This window comes from Tiliqua scincoides, chromosome 5 (genome assembly GCF_035046505.1).
Source record: "Tiliqua scincoides isolate rTilSci1 chromosome 5, rTilSci1.hap2, whole genome shotgun sequence".
NCBI classification, from domain to species: domain Eukaryota; kingdom Metazoa; phylum Chordata; class Lepidosauria; order Squamata; family Scincidae; genus Tiliqua; species Tiliqua scincoides.
Genome location: NC_089825.1, coordinates 76,718,227 through 76,736,362, shown reverse-complemented (window position 1 = coordinate 76,736,362; position 18,136 = coordinate 76,718,227). Strand labels below are relative to the sequence as shown.

General features: G+C 46.6%; 1 protein-coding gene across 1 annotated transcript in view; it reads right to left on the bottom strand.

Annotated features, from left to right (window-relative positions):
* Positions 1–358: 358 nt before the first annotated feature.
* CNTNAP1 (contactin associated protein 1) overlaps positions 359–18,136 on the bottom strand; it is a 36,129-nt gene continuing 18,351 nt past the window's right edge. Inside the window, exons 11-25 of the mRNA XM_066629213.1 lie at positions 16,871–17,042; positions 14,661–14,767; positions 14,450–14,569; positions 13,972–14,175; positions 11,820–11,976; positions 11,565–11,692; positions 11,236–11,421; positions 9,730–9,948; positions 5,845–6,084; positions 4,942–5,178; positions 4,011–4,138; positions 3,726–3,819; positions 2,399–2,635; positions 1,048–1,098; positions 359–764 (exon numbers count right to left, since the gene is read on the bottom strand). Of these exons, the coding sequence (XP_066485310.1) occupies positions 535–764; positions 1,048–1,098; positions 2,399–2,635; positions 3,726–3,819; positions 4,011–4,138; positions 4,942–5,178; positions 5,845–6,084; positions 9,730–9,948; positions 11,236–11,421; positions 11,565–11,692; positions 11,820–11,976; positions 13,972–14,175; positions 14,450–14,569; positions 14,661–14,767; positions 16,871–17,042 (2,510 nt within the window). The 3' untranslated portion in view covers positions 359–534. The remainder of the gene's footprint in view (positions 765–1,047; positions 1,099–2,398; positions 2,636–3,725; positions 3,820–4,010; positions 4,139–4,941; positions 5,179–5,844; positions 6,085–9,729; positions 9,949–11,235; positions 11,422–11,564; positions 11,693–11,819; positions 11,977–13,971; positions 14,176–14,449; positions 14,570–14,660; positions 14,768–16,870; positions 17,043–18,136) is intronic.

Here is an 18,136-nt window from a genome sequence, read left to right as displayed (position 1 = left end):
TTAAAAAAAAAAGTGCACTATTGACAGTCATGTGTCGCTCTTGGAACAGGAACGTGCTCTGGAGTTTAGCTGGGAAAAAGTCCAACATAAATAGGAAATGGGGCTGCTTAACACAGCCTGCTGCGTGTCACCTCTGCCACCCCATCCAGGCTGAAGGAAGAAACCACACTGTCCAAACAGAGAAAGAAGTGGTGCAGGAGGGAGGTTCACACCTGCGGGAACATTTTGGCAGCTGCTTAGACACCAATCTGATCTTCTCAAAGGATGGGAAGTGGAGCTGGTGGGAACCAGAGGCTTTGGATCGGACATCTACTAGTTGGTATTGAGTCCAACTGGAAGATGCAGCAACACTCACCACAAAGTGTGGGTGAGACAAGGCAAAGTACCAGGCAGGCCATCACACGGTGGGGGGAAGTGGGCCACCTGGCAAGCAGTATAGTTGGCAGTTTATGTTTGGTCTTGCCAAAAGGCTGTGGAGGAATTCAAGTCGGCACCAATGACTGGAGGAGGATTTGCCCTCCCAGCTCCACTTGGCTATTCTGTCTTGGACTCCTCTAGGATCTGTGGCAAGTTTTGATCCTTCCGTGAGGCCACTGGCTTGGTAGCAGGAGTGGGAGCAGCTCCTCCACCTCCACTCCCACCACTGTTGTTGTAGTCTTGGATGGCCTTGGGCTCATTGGTGTGATAGGAACCTTTGTAGCGGTGATGGTGCAGGTACATCAAGATGAGGGCCGCCGCCAGGAGCAGTAGCAGGAAAATGATAACTGTGAGAAGAAAGGAAGAGGTGGTTAAGCAAGAGGGAGCACAAGAGAAACTCCAGAACAGTGTCTAGCTGCAGAAAAGCAACCTGTATGGTTTAAACCATTTCTGCCAAATGTTGCATTTATATATATGCAACAGGGATCAAATGTGTACACTTGTGAACTGGGCGGAAATGGATTAAGTTTGAGGTCTTTTAACTCCCACTGAATATGGCAGCTCAAACCTCTCGATGGCACAGCCCAAGAGAGAATCCTCCCAACCCACTCTCTTTGTTCATTCACTCACCTCCAATGACAATTGCAACCCAGCCATCATCATGGATATACAGGAATTCCACTAGAAGGGAACACACAGAAGTTCAAAAGACACACAAAAGTTCAGAAAGGAGGCTTTTAATTAATCAGCAGAGATTTAACATTTTGAAATAGATTTCCCAGGACGTTAGATGGACAAAGGATCTCTTTAAGTTTCAAGGTAAGTGCTGGATATCCTTATTTTAAAAAATCCTTTGCAAACGTGTGCATGTGTTCCCTCTGCAGTCCATTCAAGCAGGGGTTATGAAATCTTGTGGTTTAGATGTCCCCCTAGGGCAGTGGTGTCAAACATAAGGCCCGGGGGCCAGATGCGGCCCGTGGAAGCTTTTTATCCGGCCCTCAGGCTATAAGGACGGCCCACATGAAAATTGGGCCCTCCCATAACTTGAAATATGATCAAGATTGATACTTTCTCTTCTGTCATTTGCAGCTAATGAGTTCCTAAGTGAAAAAAGTGTTTATTTTTGGTTATGACCTGATTAATGACATCATTTCCTGCCTAATGATATAACTTCCGGCCCTCAGCAGGCACCTTGGTATGAAACGAGTTTAACACCCCTGTTCTAGGGCAACAGCAATAACTAGCTGCAGAGGTTTGGAGAACTTTGGAGGTTTTATTTTGTCCTCAGAGTCCTCCTCTGGCTATGACAGCAATACCAGGAATTTTGTGGGGACGGGGGGGGGGGGGTGAGGAGTGTGCATGTGGTTCAGTGTATTGACTCAGCTTGAACCATTTGCTCTACAGGTACCATGCTCCGCCACCTGCCTTTGTAGCACACTGGGATATGCAAGGAGCAGAGTCAATAAGCCTATCAAGCATGGAACCCAAGGACGTTCCCCTTCCAGAAACGAGCATCAGAGAACCCAAGTTTGCCAGCACTGTGGCAGCAGGTGGATGAAACAAGGAGAAACCTGTTCCTTGTGACAGTCACTGGCATGACAGGTCTGAGGATCTCTCTCATATATACCACATTTATTTACAGAACTGTGGATGGTGCTGTAGATGCAGAAGGTTGAACACAACACCAGCCACATTCATGTTGCAGCTGGTTCAGTAGTCTGAGGAATTGCTCAGCAGTGCAGGAAGCCCCCAATACAAAACTACACTCCACAGTCTCTGTATCCAGATCTTATTATCCCATTCAACTTAATCTGAACCAAAGCTCAGGCCCAAACTAGATGACCCACACAATGGAAGAGGAGCCTCCGAGCCATTCCTTATCCTCTCTCTCTGGGACAGGCAACGATTCCAGACAAGCTGAAGCCCCAGCTGCTCCCCTTAAAAGCCAGTTCCTCCCACAGTATTCCCTTCTCTGCCTTACCTGGCTCTATGTACCAGGGGTCTAGTTCGCGGGGTATGTCAATATAACTGTTGGGCATGGAGGCACAGTTGGACTCCACCACGTTGCCCGTGATGCTGTAGGGAGGGATGGGGTTCCTGCCACTGCGCCGGAAGATAGTTTTCAGGGGCACAATGCTGTTGAACTTCACCCCCGAGAGGCAACCTGTGAAACCTGGTGTGTTGTACCTCTGGATGTCAGGATCAATTGGGCCGGTCTCTGTGGATAAAGGAAGATAGCATGGATAGAATAAAATTAAACAGAAGTCAGCCCATCCTCCTCCCCCCCTTTCCTGCCCCCTGCCACATCAAGGAGCCCAATGCAAAAAGGCTATTCATGCTTATCAACCTTTTTGTTATGTTTTTAAAAAGAAGAGATTGCTAGCCATGATGGCTGTGAAGAGGAGTTTAAAAGTGGGTGGGTGGTCTCGGTGGGAGAAGTAGCTTTCCTAAGGGGGCTGAGGGGAAGAGCTCTTTTCATCTTCCCTTAGCAAGCAGAAAGAATATTTTATGCAAATCTCTGCAAAATTACTTAATTTGCATACTTAATACAACCCACAAAATTCTGCAGAATCTACAAAATTATCTTCAGCTCCAAATTGGTGCTCAGATGCTGCTATGTGAGGTACCTGACAAGACAGCATATAGACAACGAGGTGAAGAACTGAGGCGAGAAAGTGAGGACAACACAGGGAACATTAGGCTAAGGTGACTTTTTAAAGAAAATGATTCAAAGGAACAGGAGGCTTTTCCAAATATAGGAAGCAACAGGGAAAATCCCTAAAGATTGAAGGTGGGAAAAGGAGAAAACAAAGGGCCAAATGACTCAGAGTTTGGACTTACAAAAGCATCAAGCTTTATAAACTGAAGAGGGGAGAAAATGGGATAGAGGAGGCCAAGGAGAAAATTCGGAGAACCTACGACATAGATGACATAACAAGAACAGGGAACAAGAAGGTCCTTGCTATCACTAGGGTGTTAAAAACACGTTTAAAAACGTGTTAAAAACACAAAACATCACCTTCTTGGTGTTAAAATATCCTAATAACACAAAACACCACATTTTGGTGTTTTAAGATGGTTTCCAAAAATTAAACTAGGTCACTGTTCCAGTTAGAAATAATACTGTGGCTGCATCTGCTGACACTATATAATCTACCTAGTACATTTTAAAGCCATTATAATTTATAGTTATAATGTATTAAAATGCATCCTTAGAATAAAAACACATAACACTACAATTTGCTATTTTAATCAAGAAATTTTGATTAAAACACACACAAAAACACACACTCCTAGCTATCACTCACCCATAAAGCGGCCAAGATAGAGTGCCTTAGGAGAGTCCAATTTGCTGTCCACAAACAGGGAGAAATGATCCACTTTAACAGGAAAATAATCCAGCTAGAGAGGTAGGAGAAAAGAAGAGACACTCTGAGGGAGAACTAGGGCATCATGAACATTCACTCATGCCCAGCTCTGCTCAAGACCCCACCCTTCACCAGGCAGAAAGTCCCCTGGATGTTGTCCTAAGAGTGGGCCTCTGGTGGGATCCCTGAAGGCCACCCCATCCCTGTCCATAAAGCCCTAGTTACCTGTGTGTACAAAGTTCGATTCACACGAGTGATGTTGACACGGTGTGGCTGCCCATCAGCCACCGAGCGCGAGCTCAGGGTCACGATGTAAGGGAGAGTACCTAGTTGGTAGCGTAGTTGAAGAATGCCTGCAAAGCAAGCACCGATGCAGCAGTTGTGAAATCCACTCCCATCACCCCCAGCAATGTGCAGCAAAAGGGGGAAATTATCCATAAGACAATGAGACTGCTGACCCCAGCCTGAGAACCAGGAGGTCGCTAGCCTCGTTCTTCGCAGTTAATAACACAGGAGCCCGGCTAAATCCAAACAAAGGTCCAGATTCTATTTCCAATTCCAGCAGGAGCCAGCCAGTAGCCCTGGGATGCTCATGGCCATCACTACATCATCTGAATTCAGGGGCTTCTGAAGATGATATAGCTATTATAAGGGTTGACACAGCTGTCTTCAGTTAATTCAACTAATCCCCCTTAAATCAGTGACTCAAATCAGTGGCCATCACCACCGTTCATGGCAGTGAATTTCACACATTCATTACAGATTGCGTGAAGTAGAATTTTTTGTTTTTGTTGTTTGCTTGTCCTGAATGGACTGCCAGTCAATTTCATTGGGGGATCCCAAGTTGCCCATTCACCCAATTTGGAAACATTTTTTAGGGCTCATAGTCAGATTGGGTTTTCATCACCCTGAATACTTTCATGCCATCACAAGTCTTGGTTACCTCACTGCTGACTCCCAACCCCAGATAATTCATGGAAAAGTTAAGCGACACTGATCCCGCTTTAGCAATCATTCACTCATTTGTCACGTAAGGGACTGAGGCCTCCCTGGCTGGTTTTCGTCTTCTGACATAAAGAAGTCTTTACATATTTAAAGAAAGAGGCTGAAGTTGGGGCCCAAGGGCAGAAGAGAGGGTCCTCAGCATCCTGCTCACCATCCTCACGGATCAGAATGGCCAAGTAATCACGCACGAAGGTGCTGACATACATCAGGACTGCAGGGGCCGAAGTGGTGCGGAAGCTGAGCCCTGCCTCCTCCCCAGTCAGGTTATAGCCAGGGAGTGGCTGAAGAGGTTGGTGAAGCAGGTTGGCAAATTCCCGGGCCACATACATGGGTGTGGTCAGGATGTTGTAGCGCACCATGGCGCCTGGGTAAAAGTAGCCACCAATGTCTGGAAAAGAGGGAGGGAAACGGGCAAGTGGTTAGTGGGGGGGAGGTCACAGCACAGGGGAGCAGAGCACAGTTTTGTAGTGTTTGTTTATGCAGAGGCACTCTTTGGCTTTAGTAACATGGCAACCGGCAGGCAGGCAAACCTGCTGCCCCCCCCCCACTCAGGCAAACCGGAGTGAGCCGGTTACTAAGACTGAAGTCTGGGAACAAGCTGATATAGCATTTTCAGAAGCGCTTATTGTTCATAGCTAGGAACGCGTTGTTATAGCATCGTTATCAAAGTAACTGAGAGTAACTTGTAACATGTTTCAAGATTCAATCAAAGCTGGCTGGGAAGCTCGGAAAAGCGGCATCCCTCCCTGCATTAAATCCTTAATCTGTCTCTCGTCTCCTCTCTGACTCCTTATTCTGCTACATCAGTCATTGCTGAGGCGGACTCAGTAAAAGGCAGCTTTGCTTCTTGCATTCAACCCTCAACCTGACTTCTGTCTCTTCATTCTGTCTTTCTGACTTCTCACTGCTCTGCTCCTTGCACTACTACATCAAGCAACCTGGCCTAGAGTCCAGTTTGCTCCCCAAAGTCACTGCAACACAGTTTGCTCGTCCTGCAAATGTTGCAGATCCCAAGCAAGAGAGACGTAATCCCACCCCTCCCTTCTGCTCTTACCTTGGTTACAGAAAGGTCCTTCGTAGGCAGAGACCGAGCAGTTGCAAGTGTAATGGCTGTAGTGCTCCCGACAAATGCCGTGGTTTTGGCATGGCACCAAGGGGTTCCGGCAATGGCCAGTGCAGTTTGCCAGCACTCCCTCCGTCTCGTTGGCCTGCCCCTCCAAGTTGAGGGTCACCCCATTCATGCGCAGGCCCCGCAAGCAGCCCACGAAGGGATTCAGGTAGTATTCCGCAGCACCTAAGATGGGGCAACAGAAATGGCTGCACTGAAGAACACAACAGCAGCCCTGCTGGATTTAAGCAAGGATTCATCTCATCCAGCATGCCGTATCCTACAGCAGTCAGTGAGATGCTTTCAGAATGCATGCAAGCAGGGAAGGAAGGTCACATCCCCCCCCCCGGGTTTTGTCCCCTGGCAACTAGCATTCAAAGACACATTGACTTCAAGCACAGAGTTGTCATTATCTTGACTATCAGCTATCGCTAAGTAATTTCTCCAAACATTTATCAAACACAGTTACCCTCATCATTCCTTGAAGTCCTTTCTTTTCTACTAGCAATCTACTGGCATTTCAGATTTCTGGATGACCCCCAAGGTCTACTGTCATGGGGAGGGTTGGAAAGTCGGCCAATTGGCCATGGTCAAATATTTCCAAATAATACTCCAATGAAGCTGTTGAACAACTGACCTGCTGCCTACTTAGTACAATTGCCTTTTCATTTTAATCTCTTTTTTCCTCCCAAAATTGCAACTGTAGACTGATCCAAATGTTGCAGGTCAAAGGGAAGAAGTGTTCCATGAATCCTTCACATATACAGAAACCATACCTAACACTGTGAAAAGCTGCAATAATTACACATTTTTAAAAAAAGTTAATTTCAGTGTTTCACAGCAGTTGTACTAATTATAACAATTCAGGACCAACCCTATTCATGATTTAAATGTCACTTTTTTTGTTGTTGTTCTAATAATGCCTTAATAATCATTATTTAACCATTCAAATGTCTAGCCCTAGTTATGACATGAAGAATTTCTCAGTCCCCTTTCTTCACACAATTCATAATTTTATAAACAGCCATCATATTGATTTATATGCATATTAGTTTATTATAATAAAACCAAGAGTATTATATTAGGAAAGGTGTTTTTATTAGGTATAAATGTTATAAAATTAAAAAAATAAAAATAAAAATAATGTTTTGGTCCAATCCTGTTGGCATGTTACTGTAAAGGGAAAACGAGAAAATAAACAAAGCTTCCTAAATTCCCTCTTGGATCAACCTTCTGACCTTAGGTGTGGTAGAAGCTGAAAACATTAACTATTGCTTACTTACTAACATTAACTATTGCTAACTATTGCTTTTGGCTATATTTCTTGGCAGAAAATATCATGCAAGAAACAAATGACTGAGGGCACAATCCTATTCAACTTTCCACAGCTGATGCAGCCACATTGCAACCCCCAGGTAAGGAAACAAACCTTTCCTTACCTTGAGGAAGCCTCCATGGCTACCCCTCCACTGCAGGATGCAGTTCATGTCCTATTGGCATGGCTGCATCGGGGCTGGGAAGTTGGATAGAACTGGGCCCTGAGAGGTGAATCCTATGCAGGTCTGCTCAGAAGTAAGTCCTGTTATAGTCAATGGGGCTTACTCCCAGTTAAGAGTGGATAGGAAAGCAGCCACAATGTCATAGCAAGTTTCTGGGAAAGGGAGAGTGAGTGAGCGCACACCGTAAAAGCAGTGTGATGAAAAATCCAGCTACAAGGAAAAATACTGCACATTGGAAAAAAGGAATACCTGTAATTACTTTGTGTCTCTTGTAAAAATGGACTATCTCAAATGCTGCTTCATAACTGATTAATAAGCTTATTGTAATCCAATCCTATGCATCTTTACTGTGAAGGCAGCCCCGTCTGTTTAATGGGGCTTACAGCCCAATCCTATCCCTGGCTGCTCTGCTGGGTGCAGCAGCGCCAAAATGGTGACCTGGCAGGGCCACTGGAGGTCTCCTCAGGGGAAGGGGACTTTCACTACCTTCCCCCAAGGGAAGTCCAGGCCCCGCAATTCTCAAGTCTGTGCCAGCTGTTTTGCTGGCACAAACTGGACTTTGCAGCCCGACACAGAGGATAAGATACAGCTGAGCAGAGCTCTGCTGGTGCCACCCTTCTCCAAGGCCGGCTCCTCCCCCTGCCCTGCCCTTCCCCCACCCTGTTCCACCCACTTCCCGCCTCCCCCCACCCAAAAATACTCACCACATGCTGACACTGCAGGAGTGCTGGCCAGCCCTCCACATGGCACTGAGGATCAGCACCAACTGGGACTGGTTCACAGTGCTGGTGGCCTCTCCTCTCTGGGTGCTGCAGACATGCCAAATGGCATGATTGCGACACCCAATGCTGGTGCTGGAGCTCGGTGCCAGTGCTGAGGGTTAAAAGGCTTGGGCCCTCACTCCCAAGAAAGTGGGTATAGGATTGCAGCCTTAATCAATGTTATTTCAGGGGATTAACAACAAAAGATGCTTCAAGAGGGCATCTATAAAAATGGTGGAGGGCAAAATAGGCACAACCCCTAACAGTAAGAAACTGTCCTCTTCTCCCTTGCTTGCTGTTTAAGTCTTTTTGCTGGGTAAACCTGGAAGGAACATCTGGGAAAAGGTAGTTCGCTGCCACCACTCAAAGCTAGAAAGCCCCAACGAAGGAGGTCCCCTTGAGAAACCCTTCCTCTTGGGAGAACCGAAAGCCCTCAAATTGTGTGTGTGTGTGGGGGGGGGAGGTCTCCTTAAAACCAAGCAGTAATGTAATGTGACAACCTGATAAATGTGGCAACCTACTCTTTCCTGAGTGAACAGAGCCAAGGCAGGCAAACTGTAAAAACCTTTTACATTTATTAAAAGGATAAGGGAGGGGCAGCAAAGAATAGTAAGCAGCAAATAAAAGGCCTGATGCAACTACTTTTCCTATGCTGTACTAGGGGCCTGGTCCTCACACCTACACATGCAACAGGCACATCCTTCATGAAGCATCAGGTGCTTCCCACATCAGATCTGGGCAAATGTGCAAAGGGGGATGCTTGACCCCACTTTTTATAACCCATGGTTGTTCTGGATTTCCCCTGTGGGATTGGGTATTTGGAGGGGAGTCACTTGAGTTCGTAAATTTCCTGCTCTTGGACATCAGGTGAATTTCATGGTCCAATGTTGTAGAACAGGGGTGTCCAATCCCCAGCCCTCGAGGCCTCTCAATGCGGCCCTCAGGGAGCCCCCAGTCTCCAATGAGCCTCTGGCCCTCTGGAGATTTGTTTGAGCCCACACTAGCTCGATGCAACTGCTCTCAGCATGAGGGCGACTGTTTGACCTCTCGTGTGAGCAGTGAGATGAGGGCTTCCTCCACTGCTTGTTGTTTCACATCTGTGATGCAGTAGCGGCAGCAAAGGAAAGGCCAGCCTTGCTTTGTGCAAGGCCTTTTATAGGCCTTGAGCTATTGCAAGACCTTCATTCATTCATATAAGTTCATCTTTAATATATTCATTTATGTAAACTTATGTAAATTTATTCAAATTTGAAATGTAAATTAATTATTTTTTCCCTGGCCCCCAACACAGCGTCAGAGAGACAATGTGGCTCTCCTGCCAAAAACTTTGGACACCCCTGTTGTAGAAGAAGGTCACCACCACTAAGGATATTGGCTCCTGCATCTGGATGACGCAGCAGTCCTTTCATGATGCTGAGGCATCACAAATGCTGAGGCCTCTGGGGTGCTAAAACAGTCCAAAATAGGTGAGCCAACAGGCAAAAAATGCAGCAAAGCTCAGAAATTTTTCACCACAGCTTTGCTTTGCATCACGCACGCACACACCCTCCATCCCATCCATCCCCACTTACCTACATAGAGTTTTTTAGTGAGATTCAGGTGGATGAAAGTCTGGGGTGGGGCTGCTCGTACTACCCAGGGAATCCGGTCAACCCGGAGACGGGTTAGTTTGACGTTCATCTCTGCCTTGACCTCATGCCACTCATTGTCGTTGAAGGGCATTTCAGAGTGCACTGTCAAATTCTCATCACCATTTCCAATGTTGTAAAAAAAGACCACATCTTGCGTTGCTAGAAACGAATGGGAGAATAGGAGTGTTGCAAGACCATCTCAAACCACCTTATCTGCCAGCCTGAGCTTATTTGGAGGAAGGGTCTCTGTGCTCTAGAAACACCTATGCCAAAGCTATTGTGGCTCTAGAGAAAACCACCTCCTAGTCACTGAAAACACTGGCCACTCATCAGCTCAACAGTACTACAGGCACAAGAGGGGAGCTATAATTAGCTTAAAGTGGACATAATTCTCTAAGTGAAGTTAGAGAATTATGTCCAAAGTGAAGTTTGGACGAGGAATATGGCAAAACATGGGGTGGACAGGGAGGAAGCAGGGAGGAGGTGGGAGGGAGACGTTCCTGGGCAGGGAGAGGGAGGGTGGTAGGCGGCCCTGGGGGTGGGCGGGTAGGGAGCGGGAGGAGGGGCTGGGATCTAGCACTTATGATGGATCACAACCCCCATTCCCAGGGAGTTCAGAGCAGCTTCAAGCTGCTCTGCTCTCCTCTGACTTGTGCCACCTCAAGAGGTGACACAAATCTGAGGAGACCATTGGGGTCAGCGTTCCTTACCTCTGGCTGAGCTGCTTTGGGCCCTATCCTGTGTTGGATACAGTGCAAGCCTCTTGGCATGCCTGTTCCAGCGCAGGATAGAATTGCACCCTGCATCTGTCATTTAACATTTCTAAAAAGCAGTTGCAGGAGTCTGTTTCCACTTGGGATCATGCCATTGGGGCATAATCCTCCCCTCTGCTGTTTTGCCCATGAAGTCCACAAACACAAAAAACAGCTGTAATCTGCTCCATTAAGGAAATCACCAATATGTCTTCCTGAACAGGGCAAATGGGAAGAGAGGCATGAGCTGCATAAGCATGCACAAGTAAGTATGTTCCCCAATGTTGCATTCCCAAATAAAATCACACACACCCCAGTTGCTACTCACAAACATTTAAAGATACAGGAAATTCCATCATAGATGTCCACTATCTTGCCTAGTCTGGTCCTGAACTTTTATTGTTCTTATACAGCCTGTCCTGTTTATTAAAATTCTAATGCTAACATCTTTCTCCTAAACTGTCAGAAGATCTGCGAACATTTTACGACTCCACGGAAGGTCATCCAATGGTAGAAAGGACTACAAGCCTGCAGGTAACTATCAATTTTTTAAAAAAAGATAACTAATATATTTAGATATCTCTCTTCTCAACACTCTGGGACTGGGTAAACTGTAAAGTCAATTCAATTTTTTTTTTTAAAAAAAAAAAGGTCATTCCATTGTTCCCAACCCTTTGAACCCTGAATTCCATACTGTTGAGCTCCACGCGGATGTGGGGCCTCTGGTAAAGATAGTTCCAGTTGCCCACATTCTCAAGAAAAGTGCCTGACGGGGCAGATGTTTTGAAGAAGAAGCTGATGTCGAGACTGTAGTTCATCTGGAAGGGGGGAAAGAATAAGACTGCTCCCCTGGTGAAAGTGACTGTGTTCCAGGAGCTACCTGCAAGTCATAAGATGGGTGTTAAGGAGAAATTTCTAGTGGGATGCAAACCACATTCCATCACCCTCAGGGGGCTCTCATTCATTTTGGCAGATCCATGAGGGAATGACCACCAAGCCCGCCCCACCCAGATCACCACTCACGATCTCCATAGCAACGCAAGGGGCCCAGGAGGAACTCTGCTGCTGACCCAGTGCGGTTTGTGTCGGTCACCACAACCTGCGTTACTGGAAGATGGTCAACAAAGTTCAGCAGCCCTTTATCTGTCCTCCTGTAATAGAATGGGGGGGAAATTGGTCTCCTGCCCCTGTAATTGGTTTGGGTTATCTACTCAGTTTCAATCCCACCACCATTATCTCCTGTGCCCCACTTGGAGGGAGGAAAGGACCATGTCTCACCACAAATAATGGTCAGCATCACAGTTGCAGTAGAAACGGGGGTCAGCACAGTTCTTATCCATGCCACAAGCACAGCGTCCTAGCCCTGGTGGAGAGCCCCCCCAGTAGTAATGGCGCTCCGAATTTCGGCCCATCCAGAAGCTCAATGGCATCCCAGCTAAGAAGCAATAAAAGAGCGTGTAAATGGAAGGATGTGGTGGGGAGGTGTACTAAAGCAGAGAATCCTCTAGGATTAATTAAGGAATTGAAGAATGAAGTTGCAGACCTCTTGACTAAGGTATGCAACTTGTCCCTCAAAACGGCCACGGTGCCAGAAGATTGGAGGATAGCAAATGTCACGACTATTTTTAAAAAGGGAAAGGGGGGACCCGGGAAACTATAGGCCGGTCAGCCTAACATCCATACTGGGTAAGATGGTGGAATGCCTCATCAAAGATAGGATCTCAAAACACACAGACAAACAGGCCTTGCTGAGGGAGAGTCAGCATGGCTTCTGTAAGGGTAAGTCTTGCCTCACGAACCTTATAGAATTCTTTGAAAAGGTCAACAGGCATGTGGATGCGGGACAACCCGTGGACATTATATATCTGGACTTTCAGAAGGCGTTTGACACGGTCCCTCACCAAAGGCTACTGAAAAAACTCCACAGTCAGGGAATTAGAGGACAGGTCCTCTCGTGGATTGAGAACTGGTTGGAGGCCAGGAAGCAGAGAGTGGGTGTTAATGGGCAATTTTCACAATGGAGAGAGGTGAAAAGCGGTGTGCCCCAAGGATCTGTCCTGGGACCGGTGCTTTTCAACCTCTTCATAAATGACCTGGAGACAGGGTTGAGCAGTGAAGTGGCTAAGTTTGCAGACGACACCAAACTTTTCCGAGTGGTGAAGACCAGAAGTGATTGTGAGGAGCTCCAGAAAGATCTCTCCAGACTGGCAGAATGGGCAGCAAAATGGCAGATGCGCCTCAATGTCAGTAAGTGTAAAGTCATGCACATTGGGGCAAAAAATCAAAACTTTAGATATAGGCTAATGGGTTCTGAGCTGTCTGTGACAGATCAGGAGAGAGATCTTGGGGTGGTGGTGGATAGGGCGATGAAAGTGTTGACCCAATGTGCGGCAGCAGTGAAGAAGGCCAATTCTATGCTTGGGATCATTAGGAAGGGTATTGAGAACAAAACAGCTAATATTATAATGCCGTTGTACAAATCTATGGTAAGGCCACACCTGGAGTATTGTGTCCAGTTCTGGTCGCCGCATCTCAAAAAAGACATAGTGGAAATGGAAAAGGTGCAAAAGAGAGCGACTAAGATGATTACGGGGCTGGGGCACCTTCCTTATGAGGAAAGGCTACGGCGTTTGGGCCTCTTCAGCCTAGAAAAGAGACACCTGAGGGGGGACATGATTGAGACATACAAAATTATGCAGGGGATGGACAGAGTGGATAGGGAGATGCTCTTTACACTCTCACATAATACCAGAACCAGGGGACATTCACTAAAATTGAGTGTTGGGCGGGTTAGGACAGACAAAAGAAAATATTTCTTTACTCAGCATGTGGTCGGTCTGTGGAACTCCTTGCCACAGGATGTGGTGCTGGCGTCTAGCCTAGACGCCTTTAAAAGGGGATTGGACAAGTTTCTGGAGGAAAAATCCATTATGGGGTACAAGCCATGATGTGTATGCGCAACCTCCTGATTTTAGAAATGGGTTATGTCAGAATGCCAGATGCAAGGGAGGGCACCAGGATGAGGTCTCTTGTTATCTGGTGTGCTCCCTGGGGCATTTGGTGGGCCGCTGTGAGATACAGGAAGCTGGACTAGATGGGCCTATGGCCTGATCCAGTGGGGCTGTTCTTATGTTCTTATGCAACATACTGTATAAGCGCCCGCGCATTGCCATCAGTGCCCAGAATGGCTCCAATGGCATGTAGGAGGTGTCACTTAAACAGCGCCTGCAGTACTGCCACTGGGTTCCATTTAGTTATCAAAGCTGATGGTGGCTCTCAACCACAAATGTTTCTAGTACCCTCTAGTAATTTGAAAAATCCACCTGGCTCGTCTCACAGGATTTGGTTGCACTTGGCTCAGAATTTATATGCTACCAAGAAATCCACCTGGCTCAGAGAAGGAGCCATGAGAGTTCACCCATGTACTCACTCTGTGTGTTGAGCAGACGGGAGAGGTAACAGTGGAACTCGATTCGCTGCTCACAGTACTCAGAGGCATTTGCTAGAGCGGACACCTCACCCCATGAAGCATTCCAGTAGTCAACAGAGCCCAGGAAGGGCCTTTCAGGGCTGTAGCCTGTCACTCGCGTGGCCCAATGTCGATTGTGCCGTATAATAGTCCAAGCTCGATTCGCTAGAAAGCAAAAGTGAGCAGCAGTCAGCAAAGTTCAAAGCTGGTCCTCACTCCCAGTTAATTGGGTAGAACTGCTTCTCAAAACTGGCTGGCTGATGGGGAGTGCCTCTGAGGGCAGCCAGACTTCAGTTTCCAAGGGGAAGGAACATGAGAGCCAAGAGTGGAACTTCCAGGGAGGCCTGAATCCAAGCAAGCCCTGGATAGCAGCCACCACCTCTTGACAGACTGGAAGGTAGTCTCTTGATAGACTGGAACTCCATGAACTCTCCCATACCTTGAATGTCACAGTAGACCATAAAAGGCTTTAGAGGCCCACTGCCATCTGGATCAATGGTGTAGTTGCCGGATACTTTGCCACTAAGTCGATAGGCCTCACAGCTTTCCTTGTAAACAGCTGCAAGATTAAGGAGGAGATGAGGAATTTGTGGGAACAAGTCAGCCTGTGATAGCCCTCTTCTTCCCTGTGACCCAAGCCCACAACTCACGTTTGTGGCAGGTCTCCCCCTTGTAACCCGTCAAATCACAGATGCATGTGAAATCATCCCAGGACTGGATGCAACGACCGTCATGTTCACACATGTTGGGAGTACACCTGGCACAACAGGAGGAGAGGTTAGCACTGGAGAGAGGGCCTGCCCATTCCAGCACAGATCCAAGACTGCTAAAACAAATGGGTTCAAATAAGAAAGAGGTAAGGCCCAGAACTAGCACAGTTTTGAACAGCATCTGGTACACACACAGCTGACATTTCCCAAGTGGTAAAGAAGAGCACAACCCTTGCCCTGCTGAATCAGACCAAAGTCCCTGAAATTTTGTGTTTGCTTTTGGTCAGGCAGAAGTAGAGCAGAATAGTACTACTTGTCTCTGTTGGGAGTCTCTGGCATATGCTTCTGGCTGTGGAAATACTATTCCTGTCACACTAGCCAACGGTTATCAACAGGCCTCCATAAATGCACATAATCCTTCTGAAAGCCACCTGTATAGCAACCTCAATCTTCTGTGACAGTGGGTTCCATAGAGCAACTATATTTTCCACAAAGAAATCCCTCCTTTTTTGTCCAGAAGCAACTATAATTCCATTTCAATGAATGCCCCAAAGTTCTAGCAAATGGGAAGAGAATAACTTCCTCCCACTGCTCTCTCCACACTGTTCATAATTTTGTAAACTATTATCTTGTCTACCATCAGTTGTACTTTTCTTTTTGTTCTTTTTTCAAAGCTTGTTGCACAGGCTTTTTAGACCAGGGCAAACTCAGAGGGCCGAAAAGCATTCGTGATGCCTGCTGAGGGCCGGAGGTGATGTCATTATACAGGAAGTGCTGTCATTAAACAGGTCAAGACCAGAAATAAACACTCTGTTCTCGTGAAGGAACTCATTAGCTGCTAATGACAGGAGAGAAAATACTCAAATCTTGATCATATTTCAAGATATGGGAGAGCCCAATTATCATGTGGGCCACCCTTTCAGCAGTGTCACCTCAGCATTGCTCAGCAGCTGAGAGCCTGAGGGCCATATAAAAAGCTTTTGAGGGCCGCATCCGGCCCCCGGCCCTTATGTTTGACACCCTTGTTTTAGACCTTTCTTCCTCCTGATAAACATTTTCAGGGTTAGGGTTAGGGTTGATGGATGCTCAAAACTGCACCCAGTATTCTAAATGTGGACACAGTCTTGTTCTATACACTAGGATTTTATTATTTTATAATATATACTTTATTTTCAATGCCTTTCTCAAAAGAATAGTAATAGGCTTCACTGCAAGCACCATGTCACCAGGTGCCCTAGGGGTTCTGCACACTGGGTTCCCCATGTTGCTCCCTACCTGCCCTGAGTACTGGGCACCAGGGCCTAGGAGAGGGGGGTAAAGGGAGTAATTTGTACCCAGGCCCAGGGTCAAAAGGGGGGCCCAGAAGCCACTAGGGGGCCCAGAAATTTCCTGGGATCTGACATTGTCTTATTTACTCAGACCGGTTGCCTGTACGGGATGCTGGGGACACTACTGATGCCACATGGGTGGGGAGACCTGGGCTCCAAAGACTTTCCCAGCTGTCTCTACCCCACCCTCACCCTGCTTCATCCCTCCCTGCCCCTATTCTGCTCGCCTGTCACCCGTTCTGTTTCACCCCTCCCCTTTTGCAAAAGGGACCCAAAAGAAACTTTGTACCCCCTGATAAAATTCCTCTCAGAAGCCCTGCTGGGCACTACCGTTGCCACCAGCATGCAGGTGTTCAGCCACTGTGAATATGTGAGTGTTCAGAGACTGCACACTCTGATGGTCATGGGCCTTTGGTTACTGCTTGACTTGATACCACCCCTGGATCATCAAGACCAGCATCAAACATCTGGGATGTTTACAACTATCCCAGAATACTTGTTGAGACCAGACTGTAGTCATACTTTATAGGGGCTTCTTCATAACATTTACAAGAACTTACATCTGCAAACCTCATGCTTACATCTCACCTTTCTCCACAGCTGTCAGGGTGGTATACATGGGACTCCCCCTTCTTCCCTCAGGCAGACCAAACTCAGACATGCCTAGCTTCAGCAGAGGCATCATGTCACCCTCTGGGCCCAAGTCATATGATATCTAGAGGCCAGTCCAAGGACATAAGGGGAGGATCCTGGATCTCTCCCCCAACTCCCAACTCAAGCTGAAACCCTGCCCTGCCAGAATCTCCAAGCTAGCAAGCATACCTATCAGTGATACCACACACGTTGAAGTACACCTCAAAGTACTTGCCGAGCCGATGCAGACGAACCATGTCTAACTCAATGGGCTGCCGATCCACAGTGACCATCTGCATGCACCCATGGAACGCTGTCTGGTTGGAGAGACAGCCAGTACGTGATGCTGGCTTGGGGCAGCCTAGAAAACAAAAATGACAGCAGCCCAGGCTGCTATTTGTATTTATGAGCAAAACAGAAGCAACATACAGGGGGAACAATTCATGATGAAACCAATCAACAAAAAGACTCTGAAGAGGAACTGGTGTCATCCACCTGAATGGCAGCCTGACCTTGGCTAATAAAAGCGCTGGCCTGAGATAATTACCTTAAAAATAGTGCTTAAGGTGCTACAAGGTTCTTTGTTGTTTTTATTCAGATGGTGTAATTTCTGTTTGGAAGGGATTCTCTGTTTCATACAAACAACCCAAAAATTTTTGAAACTCTTCCATAACCTCCTGTTCCAGCAATACATCACTTCTTTTAAGTTGTGCAATTCAAGCATTTTGATTATTCTTCCTTGGAAACAAGTTTCACAAGCAATGTGCACATTTTATTCACAAGCAATGTGCACTATTTTATAATAGTCAAACACATTCTGTTTGAAATTGCTTGAAATAGAGTAACAATCTATTAATTTTTACTTATCCTCATCATATCAAGTTTTCATTACCATCCTTTGGAAGGCTATGGTTTATATTCTGCCTCATGCTGCTGGATCTGAGACTTTGCTAACTGCCTCTGTCTCCTGTGTTTTTTGTAAAATCTTCCAGTTGCTCTTTCCCATGTTTTCATCCCAACTAATTGCTAAATCCATTCCAGATATCCTGTTTGGAAGAAAGAACTGTCAAGTATCCTGTTTGTGTCTATTTTATATAGTAAACACTTGTCTTAACTTCCAACTTTGTTTGGTCTTAGTTTTCCTATACTGATAGACAATTCTCTTAAAATCCTGATAAACTGGGTAAAGGGGCCCCCCTTAAAATTGTTGCTCCTCTTTTAATTTTAGAAGGGTAAAAGCAAATTTCCCAATTCAGAGGTGCAACCAGATAAAGAAGTGCCTGGGGCAAGGAAGTATGCGGCACCCTCAATGGAGGTCATGATGCATTCTGGGGCAAAGGGAGGAGCCTTTGCATGACCCAGAAGAGGCAGCAGGGACCTCACAAGACTACCTGGAGAGTACTCTAAATGCTGCAGTTTTGCAGCATGACAGTAGAGGAAGCTATTTGGGGCTTT